General features: G+C 39.6%; 1 protein-coding gene across 2 annotated transcripts in view; it reads left to right on the top strand.

Annotated features, from left to right (window-relative positions):
- LOC122918866 (complement factor H-like) overlaps nt 1–27404 on the top strand; it is a 106734-nt gene that overhangs the window by 10354 nt on the left and 68976 nt on the right. For both annotated transcript variants that reach the window (XM_044267794.1, XM_044267793.1), the window contains exons 2-3: nt 20759–20944; nt 21271–21376. In XM_044267794.1, coding sequence (XP_044123729.1) covers nt 20759–20944; nt 21271–21376 — 292 coding nt within the window. The remainder of the gene's footprint in view (nt 1–20758; nt 20945–21270; nt 21377–27404) is intronic.

Below are 27404 nucleotides of genomic sequence, written 5' to 3'. Positions count from 1 at the left end.
GATCAGGAAGTATTCCAGGGTGCACCTTGACTGCACCAGAGTAAATACATCCAGCTACATCTGTTCAGTCTTCTCCCACCAAAATGACTAGGAGGAGGAATGCCCAACAGAAGAAAAATACAGAGGATGGACCTTCTGCAATAGAGCTAACGGCTATCAACATAGACAATATGTCGGAAAGAGAATTCAGGCTAACAATTATCCAGGCAATAGCTAGGTTGGAGAAAGCCATGGATGACCAAACAGAATTGATTAGGGCCGAACCGAAAGCGACCAGACAGGATGTTCACAATGTTAGGGCGGAGCTTAAAGCTACCAGGGAGGAGGTCCACAATGCTCTCAATGAGTTCCAATCTAATCTAAACTCTCTCAAAGCTAGGGTAACTGAGACAGAAGATAGAATTAGTGATCTGGAAGACAAACAGATAGAGAGAAAGGATCAGGAGGAAGCCTGGAACAAACAGCTTAGATCCCACGAAAGCAGAATTAGGGAAATAAGTGATGCCATGAAGAGTTCCAACGTCAGAATTATTGGAATTCCTGAAGGGGAGGAGAAAGAAAGAAGTCTAGAAGATGTCGTGGAACAAGTCCTTCATGAAAACTTTCCGAATCTCGCGAATGAAACCAGCATTCATGTACTAGAGGCTGAACGGTCTCCACCCAAGATTATACACTCCAAAAAAACATCACGACGCCTGATAGTCAAATTGAGGAATTATAATTGTAGGTATAATCTCTTGAAAGCCGCCAGGGCAAAGAGGCTCCTTACTTACAGAGGGAAGCCCATCAGAATGACGTCAGACCTGTCCACAGAGACGTGGCAAGCCAGAAGAGGCTGGCAAGATATATTCAGGGCACTAAATGAGAAGAACATGTAGCCAAGAATACTTTATCATGCAAGACTGACATTCAAAATGGATGGAGAGATAAAGAGTTTCCAAGACCGGCAAGGCTTAAAAGACTATGCAACCACCAAGCCGATACTGCAGGAAATATTAAGGGGGGTTCTATAAAAGAGGAAAAATCCCAAGAATAGCATTGAACAGAAATAAAGAGACAGTCTACAGAAAGAAAGACTTCAAAGGTAACTCGATGTCAATAAAAACGTATCTATCAATAATCACTCTCAATGTGAATGGCCTAAATGCACCCATAAAACGGCACAGGATTGCAGATTGGATAAAACGACAGGACCCATCCATATGCTGTCTACAAGAGACCCATTTTGAACCTAAAGATACACGCAGACTGAAAGTGAAGGGGTGTAGAAGCATCTTTCATGCCAATGGGACTCAAAAGAAGGCTGGGGTAGCGATTCTCATATCAGATAAATTAGACTTCAAACTAAAGACTGTAGTCAGAGATACAGAAGGACACTACATAATCCTTAAAGGGACTATCCACCAAGATGATCTAACAATTGTAAATATCTATGCTCCCAATATGGGAGCAGACAATTACTTAAGAAAACTGTTAATGGGGGGGACAAGATGGCGGGGTACTAGGAAGAGGCGTCTTTTCAGCTGGTACCCCAAAGTGAGCTGATTACCTACCAAAGAACTCTGATCACCCATGAAATCAGCCTGAGATCAGAATTATACACGTCTGGATCTCTACAGGGGCAGAAGACGCCAGTGAGCAGGTAAAGCGGAATGGGAACAGCGGACTGATATCGGAAGATAAACAAAAGGGGGAGGGAGCCACCAGAGGCGACCGGTGCAAAAGTAATACCCCGATACGAGCGAGAGTGCCCTGCGTCTGGGGACCAGCATTAACTCGGAGACTGGTTGAAAGCACTCCAAAAGAGCAAAGGATCGCGGGGGCAAACTGTGGGAATCGGGGCGGCTAGGGACAGGGGCTTGAGTCCCCGGTCCCAGACGGCCTCCCCGGCGCGGAGGCAGAGAGAGTGCGGCGGAGAAACCGGCTCCTGGTCCCTAAGCCGCCAGCGTGCCCCAGAGCGCGGGGTTCCGGCTCCTGTGAGGGGATGGGAGCCGGTCTGCAGAACGCGCGCTAGCCCTACCACAAAGCTTGAGATGCGCGCGCACGTCGCTCCAGCTCTCCTGGGTTTCTAAGGCCCTGGGGCGCTTCTTGACCCGGGCCATTGTTTCAAAGTCTAAGCCTCGCGCCCGCGAAACTCTTCCCCGGACAGAGGCGCGCAAAAGCCCAGCCTGCGGCTTACGGACCAGCGCCCCGTTCTCAGTGCCCCAGACGCGCGCCCGACCCACAGCCGCCTCTGAAAAGAGGTGCGCGCAAGCCCGGCACTCCCAGCCCCGGCCAGCGGCAAAATCTCAGTGTGCGATCGCTGCTTGGAACCTCTCTGGCGGTCAGGAGCTCCCAGACAGCCGCCACTGCCTTGGCTTTGGGGACAAGCAAAAGATCCTGCGCCCCCAGGGTCTTTAACTTGGAACCTGCACTGCCAGCATCCAAGGGGGAATTTATTCAGCTTCTGCACCCAGACTGAGGCTTCTGAGACGGAGATCAGGAAGTATTCCAGGGTGCACCTTGACTGCACCAGAGTTGATACATCCAGCTACATCTGTTCAGTCTTCTCCCACCAAAATGACTAGGAGGAGGAATGCCCAACAGAAGAAAAATACAGAGGATGAACCTTCTGCAATAGAGCTAACGGCTATCAACATAGACAATATGTCGGAAAGAGAATTCAGGCTAACAATTATCCAGGCAATAGCTAGGTTGGAGAAAGCCATGGATGACCAAACAGAATTGATTAGAGCCGAACTGAAAGCGACCAGACAGGATGTTCACAATGTTAGGGCGGAGCTTAAAGCTACCAGGGAGGAGGTCCACAATGCTCTCAATGAGTTCCAATCCAATCTAAACTCTCTCAAAGCTAGGGTAACTGAGACAGAAGATAGAATTAGTGATCTGGAAGACAAACAGATAGAGAGAAAGGATCAGGAGGAAGCCTGGAACAAACAGCTTAGATCCCACGAAAGCAGAATTAGGGAAATAAGTGATGCCATGAAGCGTTCCAACGTCAGAATTATTGGAATTCCTGAAGGGGAGGAGAAAGAAAGAAGTCTAGAAGATGTCGTGGAACAAGTCCTTCATGAAAACTTTCCGAATCTCGCGAATGAAACCAGCGTTCATGTACTAGAGGCTGAACGGTCTCCACCCAAGATTATACACTCCAAAAAAACATCACGACGCCTGATAGTCAAATTGAGGAATTATAATTGTAGGTATAATCTCTTGAAAGCCGCCAGGGCAAAGAGGCTCCTTACTTACAGAGGGAAGCCCATCAGAATAACGTCAGACCTGTCCACAGAGACCTGGCAAGCCAGAAGAGGCTGGCAAGATATATTCAGGGCACTAAATGAGAAGAACATGCAGCCAAGAATACTTTATCCAGCAAGACTGACATTCAAAATGGATGGAGAGATAAAGAGTTTCCAAGACCGGCAAGACTTAAAAGACTATGCAACCACCAAGCCGATACTGCAGGAAATATTAAGGGGGGTTCTATAAAAGAAGAAAAATCCCAAGAATAGCATTGAACAGAAATATAGAGACAGTCTACAGAAAGAAAGACTTCAAAGGTAACTCGATGTCAATAAAAACGTATCTATCAATAATCACTCTCAATGTGAATGGCCTCAATGCACCCATAAAACGGCACAGGGTTGCAGATTGGATAAAACGACAGGACCCATCCATATGCTGTCTACAAGAGACCCATTTTGAACCTAAAGATACACGCAGACTGAAAGTGAAGGGGTGGAGAAGCATCTTTCATGCCAATGGGACTCAAAAGAAGGCTGGGGTAGCGATTCTCATATCAGATAAATTAGACTTCAAACTAAAGACTGTAGTCAGAGATACAGAAGGACACTACATAATCCTTAAAGGGACTATCCACCAAGATGATCTAACAATTGTAAATATCTATGCTCCCAATATGGGAGCAGCCAATTACTTAAGAAAACTGTTAATCAAGATAAAGAGTCATATTGATATGAATACACTAATCGTAGGTGATCTTAACACGCCTCTTTCAGAATTAGACAGATCATCGAAGCAGAAAATCAATAAAGAAACAAGAGCATTGAACGACACATTGGACCAGATGGACCTCATAGATATATACAGAACATTCCACCCTAAAACAGCAGAATACTCATTCTTCTCAAGTGCACACGGAACCTTCTCCAGAATAGACCACATACTGGGTCACAAATCAGGACTCAGCCGATACCAAAAGACTGAGATGATTCCCTGCATATTCTCAGATCACAATGCTTTGAAACTGGAGCTCAATCACAAGGAAAAGTTCCGAAGGAACTCAAACACCTGGAAGCTAAAGACCACCTTGCTTAAGAATGCTTGGATCAACCAGGAGATCAAAGAAGAACTGAAACAATTCATGGAAACCAATGAGAATGAAGACACTTCGGTCCAAAACCTATGGGATACAGCAAAGGCGGTCCTAAGGGGAAAATATATAGCCATCCAAGCCTTGCTCAAAAAAATTGAAAAATCCAGAACACACCAGCTGTCTCTACACCTTAAAGAACTGGAGGATCAACAACAAATCAAACCAACTCCACACATAAGAAGGGAAATCATCAAGATTAGAGCTGAGATCAATGAGGGAGAAACCAGAGATACAGTAGAACGTATCAATGAAACTAGAAGCTGGTTTTTTGAAAGAATCAATAAGATCGATAAGCCACTGGCTACACTAATCCAAAAGAAAAGAGAGAAATTCCAAATTCATAAAATATTGAATGAAAGGGGAGAGATCACAACTAACACCAAGGAAGTAGAAACAATCATCAGAAGTTACTACGAACAGTTATATGCCAATAAGCTTAGCAACCTTGATGAAATGGATGCATTCCTGGAAAAATATAAACTACCAAAATTGAACCAGGAAGAAATCGACAACCTGAATAGACCGATATCTAATAACGAGATTGAAGCAGTGATCAAAAATCTCCCAAAAAACAAGAGCCCAGGACCTGACGGATTCCCTGGGGAATTCTACCAAACCTTCCAAGAAGAAATAACACCTATTCTCCTGAAGCTGTTTCAAAAAATTGAAGCAGAAGGAAAACTTCCAGACTCTTTCTATGAAGCCAGCATTACCCTGATCCCCAAACCAGGCAAGGACCATACCAAAAAGGAGAATTTCAGACCAATATCACTGATGAATATGGATGCTAAGATTCTCAACAAGATCCTAGCCAACAGGATCCAACAGTACATTAAAAAGATTATCCACCATGATCAGGTGGGATTCATCCCTGGGCTACAAGGATGGTTCAACATTCGTAAATCAATCAATGTGATACAACAAATTAATATGAGAAGAGAGAAGAACCACATGGTCCTCTCAATTGATGCAGAAAAAGCATTTGACAAAATCCAGCATCCGTTCCTGATTAAAACGCTTCAAAGTATAGGGATAGAGGAACATTCCTGAACCTCATCAAATCTATCTATGAAAGACCCACAGCAAATATCATCCTGAATGGGAAAAAGCTTGCAGGCTTCCCGTTGAGATCAGGAACAAGACAAGGATGCCCACTTTCACCACTCTTGTTCAACATAGTATTAGAAGTCCTAGCAACAGCAATCAGACAACAGAGAGAAATAAAAGGTATCCAAATTGGTAATGAAGAAGTCAAACTCTCTCTCTTCGCAGATGACATGATTCTTTATATGGAAAACCCAAAAGACTCCACCCCCAAACTACTAGAACTCATACAGCAATTCAGCAGCGTGGCAGGATACAAAGTCAATGTGCAGAAATCAGTGGCTTTCTTATACACTAACAAGGAAAATACAGAAAGGGAAATTAGAGAATCGATTCCATTTACTATAGCACCAAGAACCATAAGATACCTGGGAATAAACCTAACTAAAGAGGTAAAGGATCTATACTTGAGGAACTATAGAACACTCATGAAAGAAATTGAAGAAGACACAAAAAGATGGAAGACCATTCCATGCTCTTGGATCGGAAGAATAAACATCGTTAAAATGTCTATATTGCCTAGAGCAATCTATACTTTTAATGCCATTCCGATCAAAATTCCACCGGCATTCTTCAAAGAGCTGGAGCAAATAATCCAAAAATTTGTATGGAATCAGAAGAGACCCCGAATCGCTAAGGAAACGTTGAAAAACAAAAATAAAGCTGGCGGCATCACCTTACCTGATTTCAAGCTTTATTACAAAGCTGTGATCACCAAGACAGCATGGTACTGGCATAAAAACAGACACATAGACCAGTGGAACAGAGTAGAGAGCCCTGATATGGACCCTCAACTCTATGGTCAATTAATCTTCGACAAAACAGGAAAAAATATACAGTGGAAAAAAGACAGTCTCTTCAATAAATGGTGCTGGGAAAACTGGACAGCTATATGTAGAAGAATGAAACTCGACCATTCTCTTACACCGTACACAAAGATCAACTCAAAATGGATAAAAGACCTCAACGTGAGACAGGAATCTATCAGAATCTTAGAGGAGAACATAGGCAGTAATCTCTTCGATATCAGCCACATCAACTTCTTTCAAGATACGTCTCCAAAGGCAAAGGAAACAAAAGCGAAAATAGACTTCTGGGACTTCATCAAAATCAAAAGCTTCTGCACAGCAAAGGAAACAGTCAAAAAAACAAAGAGGCAACCCACGGAATGGGAGAAGATATTTGCAAATGACAGTACAGACAAAAGGTTGATATCCAGGATCTATAATGAACTCCTCAAACTCAACCCACACGAAACAGACAAACACATCAAAAAATGGGCAGAAGATATGAACAGACACTTCTCCAATCAAGACATACAAATGGCTATCAGACACATGAAAAAATGCTCATCATCATTAGCCCTCAGGGAGATTCAAATTAAAACCACATTGAGATATCACCTTACACCAGTTAGAATGGCCAAAATTAACAAAACAGGAAACAACATGTGTTGGAGAGGATGTGGAGAAAGGGGAACCCTCTTCCACTGTTGGTGGGAATGCAAGTTGGTGCAGCCTCTTTGGAGAACAGTGTGGAGATTCCTCAAGAAATTAAAAATAGAGCTTCCCTACGACCCTGCAATTGCACTCCTGGGTATTTACCCCAAAGATACAGATGTCATGAAAAGAAGGGCCATCTGTACCCCAATGTTTATAGCAGCAATGGCCACAGTCGCCAAACTATGGAAAGAACCAAGATGCCCTTCAACGGATGAATGGATAAGGAAGATGTGGTCCATATACACTATGGAGTATTATGCCTCCATCAGAAAGGACGAATATCCAACTTTTGTAGCAACATGGACGGGACTGGAAGAGATTATGCTGAGTGAAATCAGTCAAGCAGAGAGAGTCAATTATCATATGGTTTCACTCATTTGTGGAGCATAACCAATAGCATGGAGGACAAGGGGCGTTAGAGAGTAGTAGGGAATTTGGGTAAATTGGAAGGGGAGGTGAACCATGAGAGACTCTGGACTCTGAAAAACAGTCTGAGGGGTTTGAAGTGGCGGGGGGGTGGGAGGTTGGGGTACCATGTGGTGGGTATTATAGAGGGCACAGCTTGCATGGAGCACTGGGTGTGGTGAAAAAATAATGAATACTGTTTTTCTGAAAATAAATAAATTGGGAAAAAAAAAAAAAAGAAAACTGTTAATCAAGATAAAGAGTCATATTGATATGAATACACTAATTGTAGGAGATCTTAACACGCCTCTTTCAGAATTAGACAGATCATCGAAGCAGAAAATCAATAAAGAAACAAGAGCATTGAATGACACATTGGACCAGATGGACCTCATAGATATATACAGAACATTCCACCCTAAAACAGCAGAATACTCATTCTTCTCAAGTGCACACGGAACCTTCTCCAGAATAGACCACATACTGGGTCACAAATCAGGACTCAGCCGATACCAAAAGACTGAGATGATTCCCTGCATATTCTCAGATCACAATGCTTTGAAACTGGAGCTCAATCACAAGGAAAAGTTCCGAAGGAACTCAAACACCTGGAAGCTAAAGACCACCTTGCTTAAGAATGCTTGGATCAACCAGGAGATCAAAGAAGAACTGAAACAATTCATGGAAACCAATGAGAATGAAGACACTTCGGTCCAAAACCTATGGGATACAGCAAAGGCGGTCCTAAGGGGAAAATATATAGCCATCCAAGCCTTGCTCAAAAAAATTGAAAAATCCAGAACACACCAGCTGTCTCTACACCTTAAAGAACTGGAGGATCAACAACAAATCAAACCAACTCCACACATAAGAAGGGAAATCATCAAGATTAGAGCTGAGATCAATGAGGGAGAAACCAGAGATACAGTAGAACGTATCAATGAAACTAGAAGCTGGTTTTTTGAAAGAATCAATAAGATCGATAAGCCACTGGCTACACTAGTCCGAAAGAAAAGAGAGAAATCCCAAATTCATAAAATTATGAATGAAAAGGGAGAGATCACAACTAACACCAAGGAAGTAGAAACAATCATCAGAAGTTATTACGAACAGTTATATGCCAATAAGCTTAGCAACCTAGATGAAATGGATGCATTCCTGGAAAAATATAAACTACCAAAATTGAACCAGGAAGAAATCAACAACCTGAATAGACCGATATCTAATAACGAGATTGAAGCAGTGATCAAAAATCTCCCAAAAAACAAGAGCCCAGGACCTGACAGATTCCCTGGGGAATTCTACCAAACCTTCCAAGAAGAAATAACACCTATTCTCCTGAAGCTGTTTCAAAAAATTCAAGCAGAAGGAAAACTTCCAGACTCTTTCTATGAAGCCAGCATTACCCTGATCCCCAAAGCAGGCAAGGACCATACCAAAAAGGAGAATTTCAGACCAATATCACTGATGAATATGGATGCTAAGATTCTCAACAAGATCCTAGCCAACAGGATCCAACAGCACATTAAAAAGATTATCCACCATGATCAGGTGGGATCATCCCTGGGCTACAAGGATGGTTCAACATTCGTAAATCAATCAATGTGATACAACAAATTAATATGAGAAGAGAGAAGAACCACATGGTCCTCTCAATTGATGCAGAAAAAGCATTTGACAAAATCCAGCATCCGTTCCTGATTAAAACGCTTCAAAGTATAGGGATAGAGGAACATTCCTGAACCTCATCAAATCTATCTATGAAAGACCCACAGCAAATATCATCCTCAATGGGAAAAAGCTTGCAGGCTTCCCGTTGAGATCAGGAACAAGACAAGGATGCCCACTTTCACCACTCTTGTTCAACATAGTATTAGAAGTCCTAGCAACAGCAATCAGACAACAGAGAGAAATAAAAGGTATCCAAATTGGTAATGAAGAAGTCAAACTCTCTCTCTTCGCAGATGACATGATTCTTTATATGGAAAACCCAAAAGACTCCACCCCCAAACTACTAGAACTCATACAGCAATTCAGCAGCGTGGCAGGATACAAAGTCAATGTGCAGAAATCAGTGGCTTTCTTATACACTAACAAGGAAAATACAGAAAGGGAAATTAGAGAATCGATTCCATTTAGTATAGCACCAAGAACCATAAGATACCTGGGAATAAACCTAACTAAAGAGGTAAAGGATCTATACTTGAGGAACTATAGAACACTCATGAAAGAAATTGAAGAAGACACAAAAAGATGGAAGACCATTCCATGCTCTTGGATCGGAAGAATAAACATTGTTAAAATGTCTATACTGCCTAGAGCAATCTATACTTTTAATGCCATTCCGATCAAAATTCCACCGGCATTCTTCAAAGAGCTGGAGCAAATAATCCTAAAATTTGTATGGAATCAGAAGAGACCCCAAATCGCTAAGGAAATGTTGAAAAACAAAAATAAAGCTGGCGGCACCACCTTACCTGATTTCAAGCTTTATTACAAAGCTGTGATCACCAAGACAGCATGGTACTGGCATAAAAACAGACACATAGACCAGTGGAACAGAGTAGAGAGCCCTGATATGGACCCTCAACTCTATGGTCAATTAATCTTCGATAAAACAGGAAAAAATATACAGTGAAAAAAAGACAGTCTCTTCAATAAATGGTGCTGGGAAAACTGGACAGCTATATGTAGAAGAATGAAACTCGACCATTCTCTTACACCGTACACAAAGATCAACTCAAAATGGATAAAAGACCTCAACGTGAGACAGGAATCCATCAGAATCTTAGAGGAGAACATAGGCAGTAATCTCTTTGATATCAGCCACAGCAACTTCTTTCAAGATACGTCTCCAAAGGCAAAGGAAACAAAAGCGAAAATAAACTTCTGGGACTTCATCAAAATCAAAAGCTTCTGCACAGCAAAGGAAACAGTCAAAAAAACAAAGAGGCAACCCACGGAATGGGAGAAGATATTTGCAAATGACAGTACAGACAAAAGGTTGATATCCAGGATCTATAATGAACTCCTCAAACTCAACCCACACGAAACAGACAAACACATCAAAAAATGGGCAGAAGATATGAACAGACACTTCTCCAATCAAGACATACAAATGGCTATCAGACACATGAAAAAATGCTCATCATCATTAGCCCTCAGGGAGATTCAAATTAAAACCACATTGAGATATCACCTTACACCAGTTAGAATGGCCAAAATTAACAAAACAGGAAACAACATGGGTTGGAGAGGATGTGGAGAAAGGGGAACCCTCTTCCACTGTTGGTGGGATTGCAAGTTGGTGCAGCCTCTTTGGAGACAGTGTGGAGATTCCTCAAGAAATTAAAAATAGAGCTTCCCTACGACCCTGCAATTGCACTCCTGGGTATTTACCCCAAAGATACAGATGTCGTGAAAAGAAGGGCCATCTGTACCCCAATGTTTATAGCAGCAATGGCCACAGTCGCCAAACTATGGAAAGAACCAAGATGCCCTTCAATGGATGAATGGATAAGGAAGATGTGGTCCATATACACTATGGAGTATTATGCCTCCATCAGAAAGGACGAATATCCAACTTTTGTAGCAACATGGACGGGACTGGAAGAGATTATGCTGAGTGAAATAAGTCAAGCAGAGAGAGTCAATTATCATATGGTTTCACTCATTTGTGGAGCATAACCAATAGCATGGAGGACAAGGGGCGTTAGAGAGTAGTAGGGAATTTGGGTAAATTGGAAGGGGAGGTGAACCATCAGAGACTGTGGACTCTGAAAAGCAGTCTGAGGGGTTTGAAGTGGCGGTGGGGGTGGGAGTTTGGGGTACCAGGTGGTGGGTTTTATAGAGGGCACAGCTTGCATGGAGCACTGGGTGTGGTGAAAAAATAATGAATACTGTTTTTCTGAAAATAAATAAATTGGGAGAAAAAAAAATAACCTGTAGTGCAAATGCTGGGTCCTAGGGTAGCTCTATCTTCAACTTTTTAAGGGCCCTCCATCCGTTTTCCACAGTAGCTGTATCAGCTTGCATTCCCACCAACAGTGCATGAGGGTTCCCTTTCTCCACATCCTCACCAACACTGTTGTTTCCTGTGTTGTTAATCTTAGCCATGATGACAGGTGTGAGATGATATCTCATTGTGGTTTTGATTTGTATTTCCCTGATGACGAGTGATGTTGAGCATCTTTTTAAGTGTCTCATAGCCATCTGTATGTCTTCTTTGGAAAAATGCTTCTTCATGTCTCCTGCTCATTTCTCGATGGATTATTTGTTCCTTGGGTGTTGGGTTTGATAAGTTCTTTATATATTTTGGATGCTAACCCTTTATCAGAGGTGTTATTTGCACTACTTTTCCCATTCTGAAGGTTGCCTTTTAATTCTATTGATTGTTTCCTTCACTGTGCAAAAGTTTTTTATCTGATGAAGTCGCAATATTTCACTTTTTTATTGTTTCCCTTTCCTCTGGAGATCTGTCTAGTAAGAATTTGCTAGGTCAAAGAGGTTGTTGTCTGTGGTCTCCCCTAGCATTTTGGTGGTTTCCTGTCTCACACTTAGGTCTTTCATCTCTTTTGAATTTTATTTCTGTGTGTGGTGTAAGGAAATGGTCCACTTTTACTCTTTTGCATGTGGCTGTCCAGTGTTCCCAACACCATTTGTTGAAGAGACTGTCATTTTTCCACTGGATATTCTTTTCTGCTTTGTTAAAGATTAGTTGACCTTATAGTTGTGGGCCCATTTGGGGAGTTTTATTTTGTTCCATTGATTGATCTATGTATCTGTTTTTGTACCAGTACTAATCTGTATGGATGGCTACAGGTTTGTCATACAGCTTGGAAGTCCAGAATCATGACGCCTCCAGCTTTGCTTTTCTTTTTTAAAATTCCTTTGGCTATTTGAGGTCTTTTGTGCTTCCACGCAAACTTTAGGATAGGTTGTCCTAGCTCTGTGAAAAATGCGGGTGGTATTTTGATAGGGATTGCTCTAAATGTGTAGACTGCTTTGAGTAGTAGAGACATCTTAACAGTATTTGTTTTTCCGATCCATGAGCATGAAATGTTTTTCCAAATTTTTGTGTCATCTTCACATTCTTTCATCAGTGTTCTATAGTTTTCAGAGTACAGATCTTTCACCTCTTTGGTAAAGTTTATTCCTAGGTATCAGATGGGTTTTGGTGCCATTATAAATGGGATCAATTCTTTGATTTCTCTTTCTGCTACCTCATTATGGGTGTATTAAAATGCAAGAGATTTCTGTATGTTGACTTTGTCTCCTGCAATTTCTGTGAATCGTGTATCATGTCTAGCAATTTTTTAGTGGAGTCTTAAGGGTTTTCTACATGGAGTATCATGTCATCTGCAAATAGTTAAAATTTGACTTCTTCCTTCCCCATGTGAATGCCCTTTTTGTTGTTATTTTCTGACTGCTGAAAGCTATGACTTCTAGTACTATGTTGAATATAATGGTGAGAATGGATATCCCTGTATTGTGCCTGGTGGTAGAGGAAAAACTCTCAGTTTTCCCCATTGAGAATTATATTACACTTGGGTTTTCGTATTCAGTCTTTATGATGTTGCAATACATTCCCTGTATCCCTACTTTATTGAGGATATTTATCAAGAATGGTTACTCTAATTTGTCAAATGTTTATTTTTGGACAACAATGCCAGGACCAAGGAGGGATTCATCCCAAAAGAAAGAACAAGAAAAGTCACAGGGGCAGGAAATGCTGCCAGCCCTCTCCCTTGTCCCTGGAAAGGGGAGTTCATGCTCACTGCTGCCTGGGAAGCCCTCACAAAAGAGGGAACAGTCTCCCCTTATGTGTTCCAGATGTCCCTCAGATCCTGCCTTGACCCTGACTGTATCTGGGCTGTCTGCCTGCCCAGCAGCACAGTGCACCTGTGTTCTATCCAAGACAGGCCAGCTGAGTTTTAGAACTCAAAACTTTAGCGACCTGGCATGGTGCAGACCCAAGCTGGTCCTCTGCAGGAAGGTCTCGCCATGCAGGGACTGATGCACGTTTATCCCAGAAGGGCAATCACACCAAAGCACAAGGGCATGGTAGTTTGGAGACAAGTATGTCAAAGAACCAGTGTTTGGGTTAGCTGCTCTCAGCAGGTGTCTTGGGAAATGGTGCCTGTTTTTTCTCCCAGAGAGACAATGAACGGCACCTCTCCCAGATATGCTTCAAGAGGAAGGAACAGTCTCTCCCAGGACATCCCAGGAGATCTTCAGACTGCATCTTCTGCCCCCAGGCTATCCGCCCTCCTTTTCCGCAGGAACACTGCAGGGCCCTCAGCGCCCAGCACTGGCCATGCTGCAGACTTCTAAAACTCTAGGCTTTGAACCCACTGGTTGTAAAAACTCATGAAAATCATCCCCTCTCATCTTCCCAGTCAGTGTCTTTGGGTAAGTTGTTTTCCTTGTGCAATCCCCTGTGTACTCCTCTCTCTCTTTCCCTCTTTCTTTCTCCTGTTTCTTTCCATGACCAGGGCTCCCCTCCACAGCACCTGTGATCCATTTCTCCCCTAAATCCAGTCTCCGCACCACCTACCTTCTATGATGTGGCCCCTTCTCTCCCTAGTTGTGCAGTTTATCAATATGCAAATCAATTTTGTGGGTGTTCAGAATGATTTGATATTTCTCCAGCTGTGTGTAAGGGATGAGGCAAGCCTAGGGTCTTCCTACCACCCTGCCATCTTAGCTCTTCCTGTCGTCATTCTAGTAGCAAGGATACTTATACCCAAATTAAACAGCAGGCAGTATTAAAAATATTAGCAGTTATACTCAGTAGGCATGAGCTTCCTATTAACATCCTGTGATCTCTTTATATGTCAGTTAATTTTTGCAAAATAAGTATCATACTCTATATGCAGATTCTGTTAGTTTAATACATTTATTGTGAGATATAAGATTTAAGAGTGAATAAAATATGAAGGTACTGTGTTACAAATATAACATATCACCCATATCAACAAATAGAACATTCCCAGTATCCCAGAAAATCCCAGTGGCTTTCTATTATGTCAGTAGCCCTAACTTTCCTCTAAAAGAAAACATTTTCTTAATACTTCTGGTAATTACACTTTTGTTCTTCTTTAATAGCTTCACAGCCCATGGACACATCCCTAATATATATGTTTGTTCTTGAATTTTATATAGGTGAAATCATCCTATAATATCAATGTACCTACATGCCGTTTTAGTGCATGTGATTATTGTTTTATCGCTTCATGTCATTTTGTAGCATTGGTGTACTATTCCATTGCACAAAGACATCATAATTTTTTATCCACTCAACTATTGATAGATACTATGAAGTTGTTTTCACTTTTAGCTATTAAAAATCATATTCTATAAATACCATCACACATGAAACCTAGTTGGCATGTGTGCTATATGTGACATGTGCTCTCAGTGACATATTCCTAGAAGTAAAACTGCTAAGTAATAACCAATGCATGTTTAAACTTCACTGCAAGTTGCTAAACTCTTTGTTGTGGTGGTGGTTCCCATTTTCCTTTGGGCCAGTAGTTCCTAATGCTCCACATTATTTTCAAATAGTGGGATTTTTAGATTTCTAAACCAATGTCATGTTGTTTTATTCATGGTTTATTACGGTTTTCATTTTCATTTTCAGTTTGAGCAATTTTTCATCAGTTTACTGATCACTTGCATTTTCTCATTGGAGAAATACTTGTTTAGACCCTTCACCATTATCCTTTTTTCCCCCTAACTTTTTCAGGTATTAATAGCAAGGTTGTTTCTCCTTGCATGTTTTGTGAAAATGGCTGGGGAAGCCAGCTAGTTCTCCAAACTGAGCCTAGAGGGGAGTTTTGACATATTTTTGTTATGGGACTGTTGAGGTTTGTTTTGTTTTGTTCTAAAGATTTTATTTTTAAGTAATCTCTACACACAATGTAGGGCTCGAACCTACAACCCCAAGATCAGGAGTCACATGCCCTACAAACTGAACCAGGACTCAAGATTTTTGAAATCTCCTGGCAATATCGATATCCTCCCTCCTGAATGATTGCCGCTTCTACCCACTCAGGGGAAGGACTGAAAATCTGTCCAGAGCCAGACCCCTTCCTGCACTACCTGAGGTCATAGTGCAGGGCTTTTGTGGATAGGGCTCCTGGATGGAAAGTTCAGGAATTCTGCTTCAGTTTCATTCCACAAATTTTGATATATATCATATTTTCAATATTGGTTAGTGCAAGTTGTAGTCTAATATGTATTGTGATTTCTTCTTAACCCAAGAGTGATTTAGAAGAGTTCCTTAACTTCAAAACTTATGAGATTATTCCAGTTATTTTCTGTATAAGGTGTGCTCTTAGGGTGATTTCAATCTTTTGAAATTTGTTGAGCCTTGCTTATAGTCTATTTTGGTGAACATTCCATGTGCACTTGGAATGAATCTGTAGCTGCAGCTGGTGAAGGTTGCATTCTATCCATATATAAAAGGTTGATTTGGTTGATAATGTTCATATATTTGGGGTGCCTGGGTGGCTCTATTGGTTAAGTGTCTGACTCTTTATTTCAGCTCAGGTCATGATCTCAGGGTCATGAGATTGAGCTCCACATAGGATACCAGGCTGAGTGTGTAGCTTGCTTAGGATTCTTGCTTAGAATTCTTTTTCTCTCTCCCCTCCCCCTTCTCCCTCGTTTAAAAAGAAAATGTTCATATCCTTATTTGTCTATCTCCTTGTCTATCAAATACTTGGAGACGTGTATTTAAATCTCAAGCTATGAGGATGGATTTGTTACTTTTCTTACTTCTGTTATATCTTGAAGACATATTACTAGGTTTATGTACAGGGGTATGCTGGCAAGTGTATAACAATCAACTATTTTAAAAAGAGTCTTGATTTGTAGAATTTTCCAACACTCAATGTGTTAATACACATGATATGGTCAATTTCAAGTTGTCAATGTGACATCACTCAATTCTTCATTGGGAAGAGATGTTTATAATTATCTCCTGTGAGTTGGTATGAGCCAACTCCAGCAATCATTCTAAATGTTCATACACATTTAGAATTATTGCATCTTTCTGTTCAAATGGTTCTTTTATTATTGTGAAAAGCCCCTCTTTTATCTACCAATACATCTGCCTTAAATTATTATTTGCCTGAAATTATATTTTAACCCTCTCTTTTTTGGCTAACATTTTCATAGAGTATTAGTTTCCATCATTTACTTTCAAATTATCTGTCCCATTTTTTTAATAATTTTTTTAATTTTTTTTAATTTTTTTATTTTTTATAAACATATATTTTTATCCCCAGGGGTACAGGTCTGTGAATCACCAGGTTTACACACTTCACAGCACTCACCAAAGCACATACCCTCCCCAATGTCCATAAACCCCCCCCCCCGTCCCATTTTTTAAGGATTTATTTTTTTATATGAGAAAGAGAACCCTAGCAGGGGAAGGGACAAAGGGAGAGAATATCCAGGCAAACTCCGGCTGAGCAGGAAGCCCAGCAGGAGGCTGGTCCCCAGGAGCCATGAGATCAGGTTCTGAGCTGAATCCAAGTCAGATGCTTGACCAACAGAGCCACCCATGAGCCCAGGTTCCATTTTATTAAAAGTAATCAGCATATACTTCAGTTTTATTTTCTGTTTTTCTCTAGTCAATTAATTTATACCTCCAATTAATTTATACCTTAACGGGAGTGGTGAATCCATTTACAGTTATTGTAATTACTAATACAGTTAAGCTCAAGTCTAACATACTGCTATTTATTTTTTATGTCATCTCTTTGTTCTTCTATTCCACCTCTCCTGCCTTTTAAAAATATTAATCAAATATTCCTTACTACCTCACTATATCATTTCCATTAGCTATATAACTCTTAATATTAATGTTTTACAATAAGCATACTCAAATTATTACAGTTCACCCTTAATCAATACTTTCACTACATTCTAAACTATGTAAACATTAAAACCATTTAATTTCATTTGTTATCTCTTGGCATTTTTGTTATTATTTTTATGTATTATACTCCTGAAACTTTTTGCAAACACTCTAAGACATTGTTATTGATTTTAAACGAAGTCTTTTTAAAATTTTGTTAAAATATACAAAGCACATTATTTATTATTTATCAGTAGTCTTTTTATTAATCCATATGTTTATTTTCTTCAGTTCTGCTCATTTACTGTTACCCTTTTTTTATTAAATTAATTTATTTAATTTCAGAAAAACTATTCATCATTCTTTCACCACACCCAGTGCTCCATCCAATCCGTGCCCTCTATCATACCCTTTGTTTACTTATGGGATCATTCTCCTTCAGTCTAGAAAGTTTTAGTGGGGCTTATTGTTGTGTCAGTCTGCTGTTGTTGAATTCTCTCTCTTTTTGGTTTGTTTGAGAATGTGTTTCTATTCTCCTTCATTTCATCCTATGTTTTCCCTGGGTTCAGTTCTCTGTTGTCATTTATTTTTCAGCAGTTTTGAAATGCCAGAACATTGTCTTCATGCCTCAGTTGTTACTGTTACAAACATACTGCTATTTTTATTGTTCTCCCAAAAGAAATGTGTTCTTTTCTCTGTCTGCTTTTAAGATTTTGCCTTTATCTTTGGTTTTCTGCAAAGCCTCTGTATAGTTTTTCTTCATATTTACCTTTTGATTTGTTGTGGGTTATTTGGGTTTTTTTTTTTTGTTTTTCTTGTTTTGTTCTGTTTTTGAGCTTTTGAATCTGAGAGTTGATTTTTTTCATCAATTTTAGAAACCTTTGAGCTATTCTTTCTTCAAATATTTCTGTCTTTTCTCTTCTCTAGTTTTGGAATTTTATTTAGACATACACCTATCACTGGACTCTGCTCCACACATTTCTTGTACTCTCCTTTATTTATTATTGGTGTTTTCTACACTTTTATCTTTCTGTACTCATTTTGGATAGTTCTACATCAATATTCTTCAGATTTAATATGTTTTTGTTCTGCTATCTCCATTTCATTCTTAAGACCATCCAATGCATCCTTATTTTGGATATTTATTTTGTAATTTTAGTATAACACATGATTATTTTTAGAGCATCAGTTTTCTTTTGGATATCTTTGTCTTTTTACTCCTTTCATCTATTACTTTCCTGTATTTCCTTTAACGTACTTAAAACAGCTATTTTAAAGAAATCTTGACACTAATTCCAACATCTGGATCTGAGTGTCTGCTCCTATGAGGCATTTATTTTTGCTTTATTTCTTGATCACATGTTTTTACTTCTTTATGTGTCTTTTAATTTTTATCCAAAGCTATACATTTTATATAAAATAAAAGTAATGATAATGTTTATATTATTTACCTCCCATTGCCAAGTGCTTGCTCTTGATCTAATCAATAAGTGAACTCAAATGGGTTGGGGTTCACTTCTATTTTGAGTTAGTCCACTTCTGGTTTCAAAAGTCTCAAGGTAGAGACCTTCTTGGGTTTTTATGAAGTACCTGGTTGGTCTCCTCTTCCACCATCCCAGAACACTCTGAGAGATTGATCCTGCTTTTCTGATGTTTTGATCTCTGCTCTTAAATCTCACCCCGAGTGACTTTGAAATATGTCAACTGTTTTGATGAGGATTCAGTTGTGTATTTGAAGTAAGATTCTTTTCTTACCAGGACTTTTTCTATGAGACTATAGGAACTTCCATTCCACTCTTAAGAAACAACTTATGCTCCAGCAGAGCACCCTCATTCTGCAGGGCTTCAGAATTTTTCATGTTAGACATGCTGCCAAAAGTTTGTCTCTTTTCTTTTCCTATCACATTCCTCTGTTCAGGCAAAGCCTGGAAAACATGACCAGTTAAGAAATGGCCGAAAACTATATGTTTGCATAAAACAGGCCCTTCCCACTTTGGTTTAGTTCATTTAATCCCTTTTCTCCTCACAATTTCCAGTTCCTTTCAACACACACACACACACACACACACACACACACGAGTTTGTTGTTTTTCCAATTTGCAGTAGGAATGTTGTTCTGTTCCATCCTATTCCATCGTCCTTGGAATGTTCCCATTCAAGTTTGTATCATCTTGCCATGCTTTATTTTTTAAATAGAATTTATCTACCTGCAATGTATATTATACATTTATTTATTTACTTATTTAATAAATAACTTCCCTAGTAGAATGGAAAAACTTGAAAACAGGTACTTTGTCTCTTTTAAAATTTATTGTTTTATCTTCAGAACTTAGAATAGTGCCTAGTACGTATTTCCCAAATCAATGAATGAATAGTAGAATGCAGTGCAGCAATAAGAATAATGTATAATAACAAATAGCATGGAGGACATGGGGAGTTAGAGAGGAGAAGGGAGTTAGGGGAAACTGGAAGGGGAGGTGAACCATGAGAGACTATGGACTCGGAAAAACAATCTGAGGGGTTTGAAGTGGCGGGGGGTGGTGGGAGGTTGGGGTACCAGGTGGTGGGTATTATAGACTGGAAGAGATTATTCTGAGTGAAATAAGTCAAGCAGAGAGAGTCAATTATCATATGGTTTCACTTATTTGTGGAGCATAACAAATAGCATGGAGGACAAGGGGCATTAGAGAGGAGTAGGGAATTTGGGTAAATTGGAGGGGGAGGTGAACCATGAGAGACTATGGACTCTGAAAAACAATCTGATGGGTTTGAAGTGGCGGGGGCGGGTGGGAGGTTGGGGTACCAGGTGGTGGGTATTATAGAGGGCACGGCTTGCATGGAGCACTGGTTGTGGTGAAAAAATAATGAATACTGTTTTTCTGAAAATAAATAAATTGAAAAAAATTAATGAATACTGTTATGCTGAAAATAAATAAAAAATAATTTTTTTTAAAAGAATAAAGTATACACTATCTCCCCCAAACTCCCTGGCTACGAGGTCAGAGGTAGAAAATGTTTCCTTATGTTCATTTTAAAACTTTCCATTTGTACATAAATTTCAGCCAGCAGACAGTGCCAATAATCTCACCTTCGATGACTTGTGTGTGTGTTGGACTTGCATTCCCAAAGGAAGTCACTTTTAGCTTTCTACAGTGGATGTCTCTATTATTCCATAATCTTCATGAAGTGGCATGTACTTGCAGCTTTTCAATTTATTTTTATGTCTAATGTAGTGATAAAATATTAAATAGAATATTTTGATTAAAAATATAGAAAAGGAAAACAATTTCTATGGAAAGTTTTTTTTACAAACTTATATTGTTTCAATTTCTGTAAGGTAAAAATATATATGTTATATATTTTAAGACATAATTTTGGATGGACCTGTAACACCATAGGTATTTTTAAAAGGAAAAGTAACTTAAATATATTGTAAATTTAAATAAGCACTTTAAGCACTTACTTTGTTTTTATTGTTTATAGATTGCAAAGAACCCCCTCCAAGAAAACAAACTGAAGTGTTGTTAGGTGCCTGGACTGCACAAACATATCCAGAGGGCACTCGGGCTACATATAAATGCCCACCTGGATTTAGAACTCTTGGAGCTATTATAATGGAATGCAAGAATGGAGAATGGGAGTCTCTTAATCCATTGAGGATATGTCGGGGTAAATAATTCATACATTTGTGAAATTTGTAAAAACTTTATTTAAATGACAGTTGTGATATAATTCAGCTAATACTGCTACAATATCAAACACTCAGGATTTTCATATGCCATCATTATTCTTAATAAGCTGTTGTAATCTTCTAAAATTTAAAAAAAACAACCATACAGATAAGTTTAATTTTAAAATGATAATTGACATTTTTCACTTTTGCACATCTTCAATTATGTCCACTGATATAATATCAAATGTCATTTTTCTTGAACTCCTACATAAAATGTGTTTCCCCATGTTACGTAATAATATCATTCTTTTTTTCATTTTAGAAAGGCCCTGTGGACATCCTGGAGATACTCCTTTTGGTTCTTTCCAACTTGAAAGAGGAGAAGAGTTTGTATATGGTGCAAAGGTTGTTTACACATGTAATGAGGGGTATGTAGTCAATATTAAAAGAGGTTTATAATTGAAACAGTTATAATTTAGGAAGCAAATAAGAACTGTACTAATTAGTATTTTTAAGGTTACTTTATTTTTCTATAAGCATTTTTATAAGTACCATATAAGTAGTCTGAAAAATTAAACTATAAGGGAAATGATTATATTTGGATACCAAGTTACCTCCTCAACATTGAAAAATTAAAATTAATTATAATTACTCAGATTGAGTGTAGTTATAAGAGGGCTAGAAAATAATATACATATAGATAAGAGTTTATTCCAACAAGTCCTGAATACATTCTATTATGTGCAGAATATATGGGAGTTCAATATATCCTGGACAGAGGGAATGATAACAAAATCAGATTACACACCTCCTTTAATAAAAGCTTATAAAATGTAGAAGAAGCAAGTATTTTACACTGATATAATAGTAAATACCATTCTTTAGGTCTCCATGGTCTGCAAATTATTCTTGTCACATGGACCAAAAATGCTACTACATTCATAGTCATCAACTCTCTGTTCTCTAACCACCAACTAGATGTTCATGACTAATCTTTTTTTTTAAGATTTTATTTATTTATTTGACAGAGAGAGATCACAAGCAGGCAGAGAAGCAGGCAGAGAGAGAGAGAGAGAGGAGGAGTCTCCCTGCTGAGCAGAGAGCCCAATGTGGGACTCGATCCCAGGATCCTGAGATCATGACCTGAGGCAAAGGCAGCGGCTTAACCCACTGAGCCACCCAGGCACCCCTGTTCATGACTAACCTTAACACTATGATACCTCTTCAGTGTTCTTGATTTCTGTTATTCCTAGGCAGATCAAAAATTGTTTTGAAGAAAGTTTCATACATGAGAAAAACAATATCAGTACAATTTTATGATACATAAATATAAATAGGATCAAGAAATTACAAACTGAGGCCTCCTGGGTGGCTTATTCAATTAAGTGAGGGTCTGCCTTCAGTTCAGGTCATGCTCCCAGGTTCCTGGGATTGAGCCCAGTGTGGGGCTCCCTGCTCAGCAGGAAGTCTGCTTCTCCTTCCCTCTCTGCCCCTTCTTTTTGCTCTCTTGATCTCGCTCTCAAATAAATAAATAAATACATTTTTAAAAAGGAAATGGACTCTGAAAAACAGTCTGAGGGGTTTGAAGTGGTGGGGGGTGGGAGGTTGGGGTACCAGGTGGTGGGTATTATAGAGGGCACGGCTTGCATGGAGCACTGGCTGTGGTGAAAAAATAATGAATAATGTTTTTCTGAAAATAAATAAATTGGAAAAAAAAAACAATGTTAAAATCCCTAAAAAAAAAAAGAATCCCCATTTATATGGCAAATTATATGGTGCCCCCCTCACCCCCAGCAGAGAGCAGGAGGAAAAGGAAGATGAGTGATAGAGGTCTTTGACAGAACCTCTCTTGGAAAAGGATTTGGCCTCGGAGTCTAACTGTGTTGGTCAATATGACTTTGGGTTAATATGTAAGGAAGCCACAACTGCTTCATAAAGGCCAAGGTGATTTAATCAGAACCCAGGTGACTGCCAGAGGCCACCAAACCCATCCTCCTGTTCGTGGATCAAGTACACTCATCCCAGAGGTGGCTGGCATGGGTCTGGAGAGTGCTGGCTCTGCTCTGGCTGGAGACACACTGGGCACGTAGTGTGCCAACAGAATTCACCAGCAGGTTTGACCAGGCTGAGGCAGACCCCACGGGTGTCCTAATCTAGCCACAAACAGCAGTAATGGCAAATTCTAACCTTGCACCTATGTTTCCCTCCATCTCCTGGTGGGACAGTTCAGGAAGCAGGTGAAAGGCAAAAATGAGACTAGACCAACAGATAGGCCGACTTCTACTCCTCTTTGGCCACTTGTTATTAGGGGAGGTCAATTGTTTCCTCTGGACTTCAGTTTACCCCTTGTAAATAAAATGGAATAATGCTACCAAAAAAAAAAAAAGGAAATTACGAATTGATTCTAATTATTTTCATTTATTTCTTGATTTGAGGCAATAAAATATAATATTTTAAAGCTTAGGCTTTGGAGTAACCCTGCATTCCAAACCTCCACAACTCAGTAACTGTATTATCATTTTAATGACTCTTTTTTTTTTCTTTATTTTTTTCCCAATTTATTTATTTTCAGAAAAACAGTATTCATTATTTTTTCACCACACCCAGTGCTCCATGCAAGCTGTGCCCTCTATAATACCCACCACCTGGTACCCCAACCTCCCACACCCCCGACACTTCAAACCCCTCAGACTGTTTTTCAGAGTCCATAGTCTCTCATGGTTCACCTCCCCTTCCAATTTACCCAAATTCCCTACTCCTAACACCCCTTGTCCTCCATGCTATTGGTTATGCTCCAAAAAAGAGTGAAAACATATGATAATTGACTCTCTCTGCTTGACTGATTTCACTCAGCATAATCTCTTCCAGTCCCATCCATGTTGCTACAAAAGTTGGATATTCGTCCTTTCTGATGGAGGCATAATACTCCATAGTGTATATGGACCACATCTTCCTTATCCATTCATCCGTTGAAGGGCATCTTGGTTCTTTCCATAGTTTGGCGACTGTGGCCATTGCTGCTATAAACATTGGGGTACAGATGGCCCTTCTTTTCACGACATCTGTATCTTTGGGGTAAATACCCAGGAGTGCAATTGCAGGGTCATAGGGAAGCTCTATTTTTAATTTCTTGAGGAATCTCCACACTGTTCTCCAAAGAGGCTACACCAACTTGCATTCCCACCAACAGTGGAAGAGGGTTCCCCTTTCTCCACATCCTCTCCAACACATGTTGTTTCCCGTTTTGTTAATTTTGGCCATTCTAACTGGTGTAAGGTGATATCTCAATGTGGTTTTAATTTGAATCTCCCTGAGGGCTAATGATGATGAGCATTTTTTCATGTGTCTGATAGCCATTTGTATGTCTTGATTGGAGAAGTGTCTGTTCCTATCTTCTGCCCATTTTTTGATGTGTTTGTCTGTTTCGTGTGGGTTGAGTTTGAGGAGTTCATTATAGATCCTGGATATCAACCTTTTGTCTGTACTGTCATTTGCAAATATCTTCTCCCATTCCGTGGGTTGCCTCTTTGTTTTTTTGACTGTTTCCTTTGCTGTGCAGAAGCTTTTGATTTTGATGAAGTCCCAGAAGTCTATTTTCGCTTTTGTTTCCTTTGCCTTTGGAGACGTATCTTGAAAGAAGTTGCTGTGGCTGATATCGAAGAGATTACTGCCTATGTTCTCCTCTAAGATTCTGATAGATTCCTGTCTCACGTTGAGGTCTTTTATCCATTTTGAGTTGATCTTTGTGTACGGTGTAAGAGAATGGTCGAGTTTCATTCTTCTACATATAGCTGTCCAGTTTTCCCAGCACCATTTATTGAAGAGACTGTCTTTTTTTCACTGTATATTTTTTCCTGTTTTATCGAAGATTAATTGACCATAGAGTTGAGGGTCCATATCAGGGCTCTCTACTCTGTTCCACTGGTCTATGTGTCTGTTTTTATGCCAGTACCATGCTGTCTTGGTGATCACAGCTTTGTAATAAAGCTTGAAATCAGGTAAGGTGATGCCGCCAGCTTTATTTTTGTTTTTCAACATTTCCTTAGCGATTCGGGGTCTCTTCTGATTCCATACAAATTTTAGGATTATTTGCTCCAGCTCTTTGAAGAATGCCGGTGGAATTTTGATCGGAATGGCATTAAAAGTATAGATTGCTCTAGGCAGTATAGACATTTTAACAATGTTTATTCTTCCGATCCAAGAGCATGGAATGGTCTTCCATCTTTTTGTGTCTTCTTCAATTTCTTTCATGAGTGTTCTATAGTTCCTCAAGTATAGATCCTTTACCTCTTTAGTTAGGTTTATTCCCAGGTATCTTATGGTTCTTGGTCCTATAGTAAATGGAATCGATTCTCTAATTTCCCTTTCTGTATTTTCATTGTTAGTGTATAAGAAAGCCACTGATTTCTGCACATTGACTTTGTATCCTGCCACGCTGCTGAATTGCTGTATGAGTTCTAGTAGTTTGGGGGTGGAGTCTTTTGGGTTTTCCATATAAAGAATCATGTCATCTGCGAAGAGAGAGAGGTTGACTTCTTCATTACCAATTTGGTTACCATTTATTTCTCTCTGTTGTCTGATTGCTGTTGCTAGGACTTCTAATACTATGTTGAACAAGAGTGGTGAAAGTGGGCATCCTTGTCTTGTTCCTGATCTCAATGGGAAGGCTCAAGCTTTTTCCCATTGAGGATGATATTTGCTGTGGGTCTTTCATAGATAGATTTGATGAGGTTCAGGAATGTTCCCTCTATCCCTATACTTTGGAGCGTTTTAATCAGGAACGGATGTTGGATTTTGTCAAATGCTTTTTCTGCATCAATTGAGAGGACCATGTGGTTCTTCTCTCGTCTCATATTAATTTGTTGTATCACATTGATTGATTTACGAATGTTGAACCATCCTTGTAGCCCAGGGATGATTCCCACCTGATCATGGTGGATAATCTTTTTAATGTGTTGTTGGCTAGGATCTTGTTGAGAATCTTAGTACCCATATTCATCAGTGATATTGGTCTGAAATTCTCCTTTTTGGTATGGTCCTTGCCTGGTTTGGGGATCAGGGTAATGCTGGCTTCATAGAAAGCGTCTGGAAGTTTTCCTTCTGCTTCAATTTTTTGAAACAGCTTCAGGAGAATAGGTGTTATTTCTTCTTGGAAAGATTGGTAGAATTGCCCAGGGAATCCGTCAGGTCCTGGGCTCTTGTTTTTTGGGAGATTTTCGATCACTGCTTCAATCTCGTTATTAGATATCGGTCTATTCAGGTTGTCGATTTCTTCCTGGTTCAATTTTGGTAGTTTATATTTTTCCAGGAATGCATCCATTTCATCTAGGTTGCTAAGCTTATTGGCATATAACTGTTCGTAATAACTTCTGATGATTGTTTCTACTTCCTTGGTGTTAGTTGTGATCTCTCCCTTTTCATTCATAATTTTATGAATTTGGGATTTCTCTCTTTTCTTTCGGACTAGTGTAGCCAGTGGCTTATCGATCTTATTGATTCTTTCAAAAAACCAGCTTCTAGTTTCATTGATACGTTCTACTGTATCTCTGGTTTCTCCCTCATTGATCTCAGCTCTAATCTTGATGATTTCCCTTCTTATGTGTGGAGTTGGTTTGATTTGTTGTTGATCCTCCAGTTCTTTAAGGTGTAGAGACAGCTGGTGTGTTCTGGATTTTTCAATTCTTTTGAGCAAGGCTTGGATGGCTATATATTTTCCCCTTAGGACCGCCTTTGCTGTATCCCATAGGTTTTGGACCGAAGTGTCTTCATTCTCATTGGTTTCCATGAATTGTTTCAGTTCTTCTTTGATCTCCTGGTTCATCCAAGCATTCTTAAGCAAGGTGGTCTTTAGCTTCCAGGTGTTTGAGTTCCTTCGGAACTTTTCCTTGTGATTGAGCTCCAGTTTCAAAGCATTGTGATCTGAGAATATGCAGGGAATAATCTCAGTCTTTTGGTATCGGCTGAGTCCTGATTTGTGACCCAGTATGTGGTCTATTCTGGAGAAGGTTCCGTGTGCACTTGAGAAGAATGAGTATTCTGCTGTTTTAGGGTGGAATGTTCTGTATATATCTATGAGGTCCATCTGGTCCAATGTGTCATTCAATGCTCTTGTTTCTTTATTGATTTTCTGCTTCGATGATCTGTCTAATTCTGAAAGAGGCATGTTAAGATCTCCTACGATTAGTGTATTCATATCAAAATGACTCTTTATCTTGATTAACAGTTTTCTTAAGTAATTGGCTGCTCCCATATTGGGAGCATAGATATTACAATTGTTAGATCATATTAGTGGATAGTCCCTTTAAGGATTATGTAGTGTCCTTCTGTATCTCTGAGTACAGTCTTTAGTTTGAAGTCTAATTTATCTGATATGAGAATCGCTACCCCAGCCTTCTTTTGAGTCCCATTGGCATGAAAAGATGCTTCTCCACCCCTTCACTTTCAGTCTGCGTGTAT

The sequence above is a fragment of the Neovison vison genome, chromosome 10 (assembly GCF_020171115.1).
Source record: "Neovison vison isolate M4711 chromosome 10, ASM_NN_V1, whole genome shotgun sequence".
Lineage (NCBI taxonomy): Eukaryota > Metazoa > Chordata > Mammalia > Carnivora > Mustelidae > Neogale > Neogale vison.
Note: the sequence above shows the minus strand (reverse complement) of the source record. Positions and strands in the feature narration are given on the sequence as shown.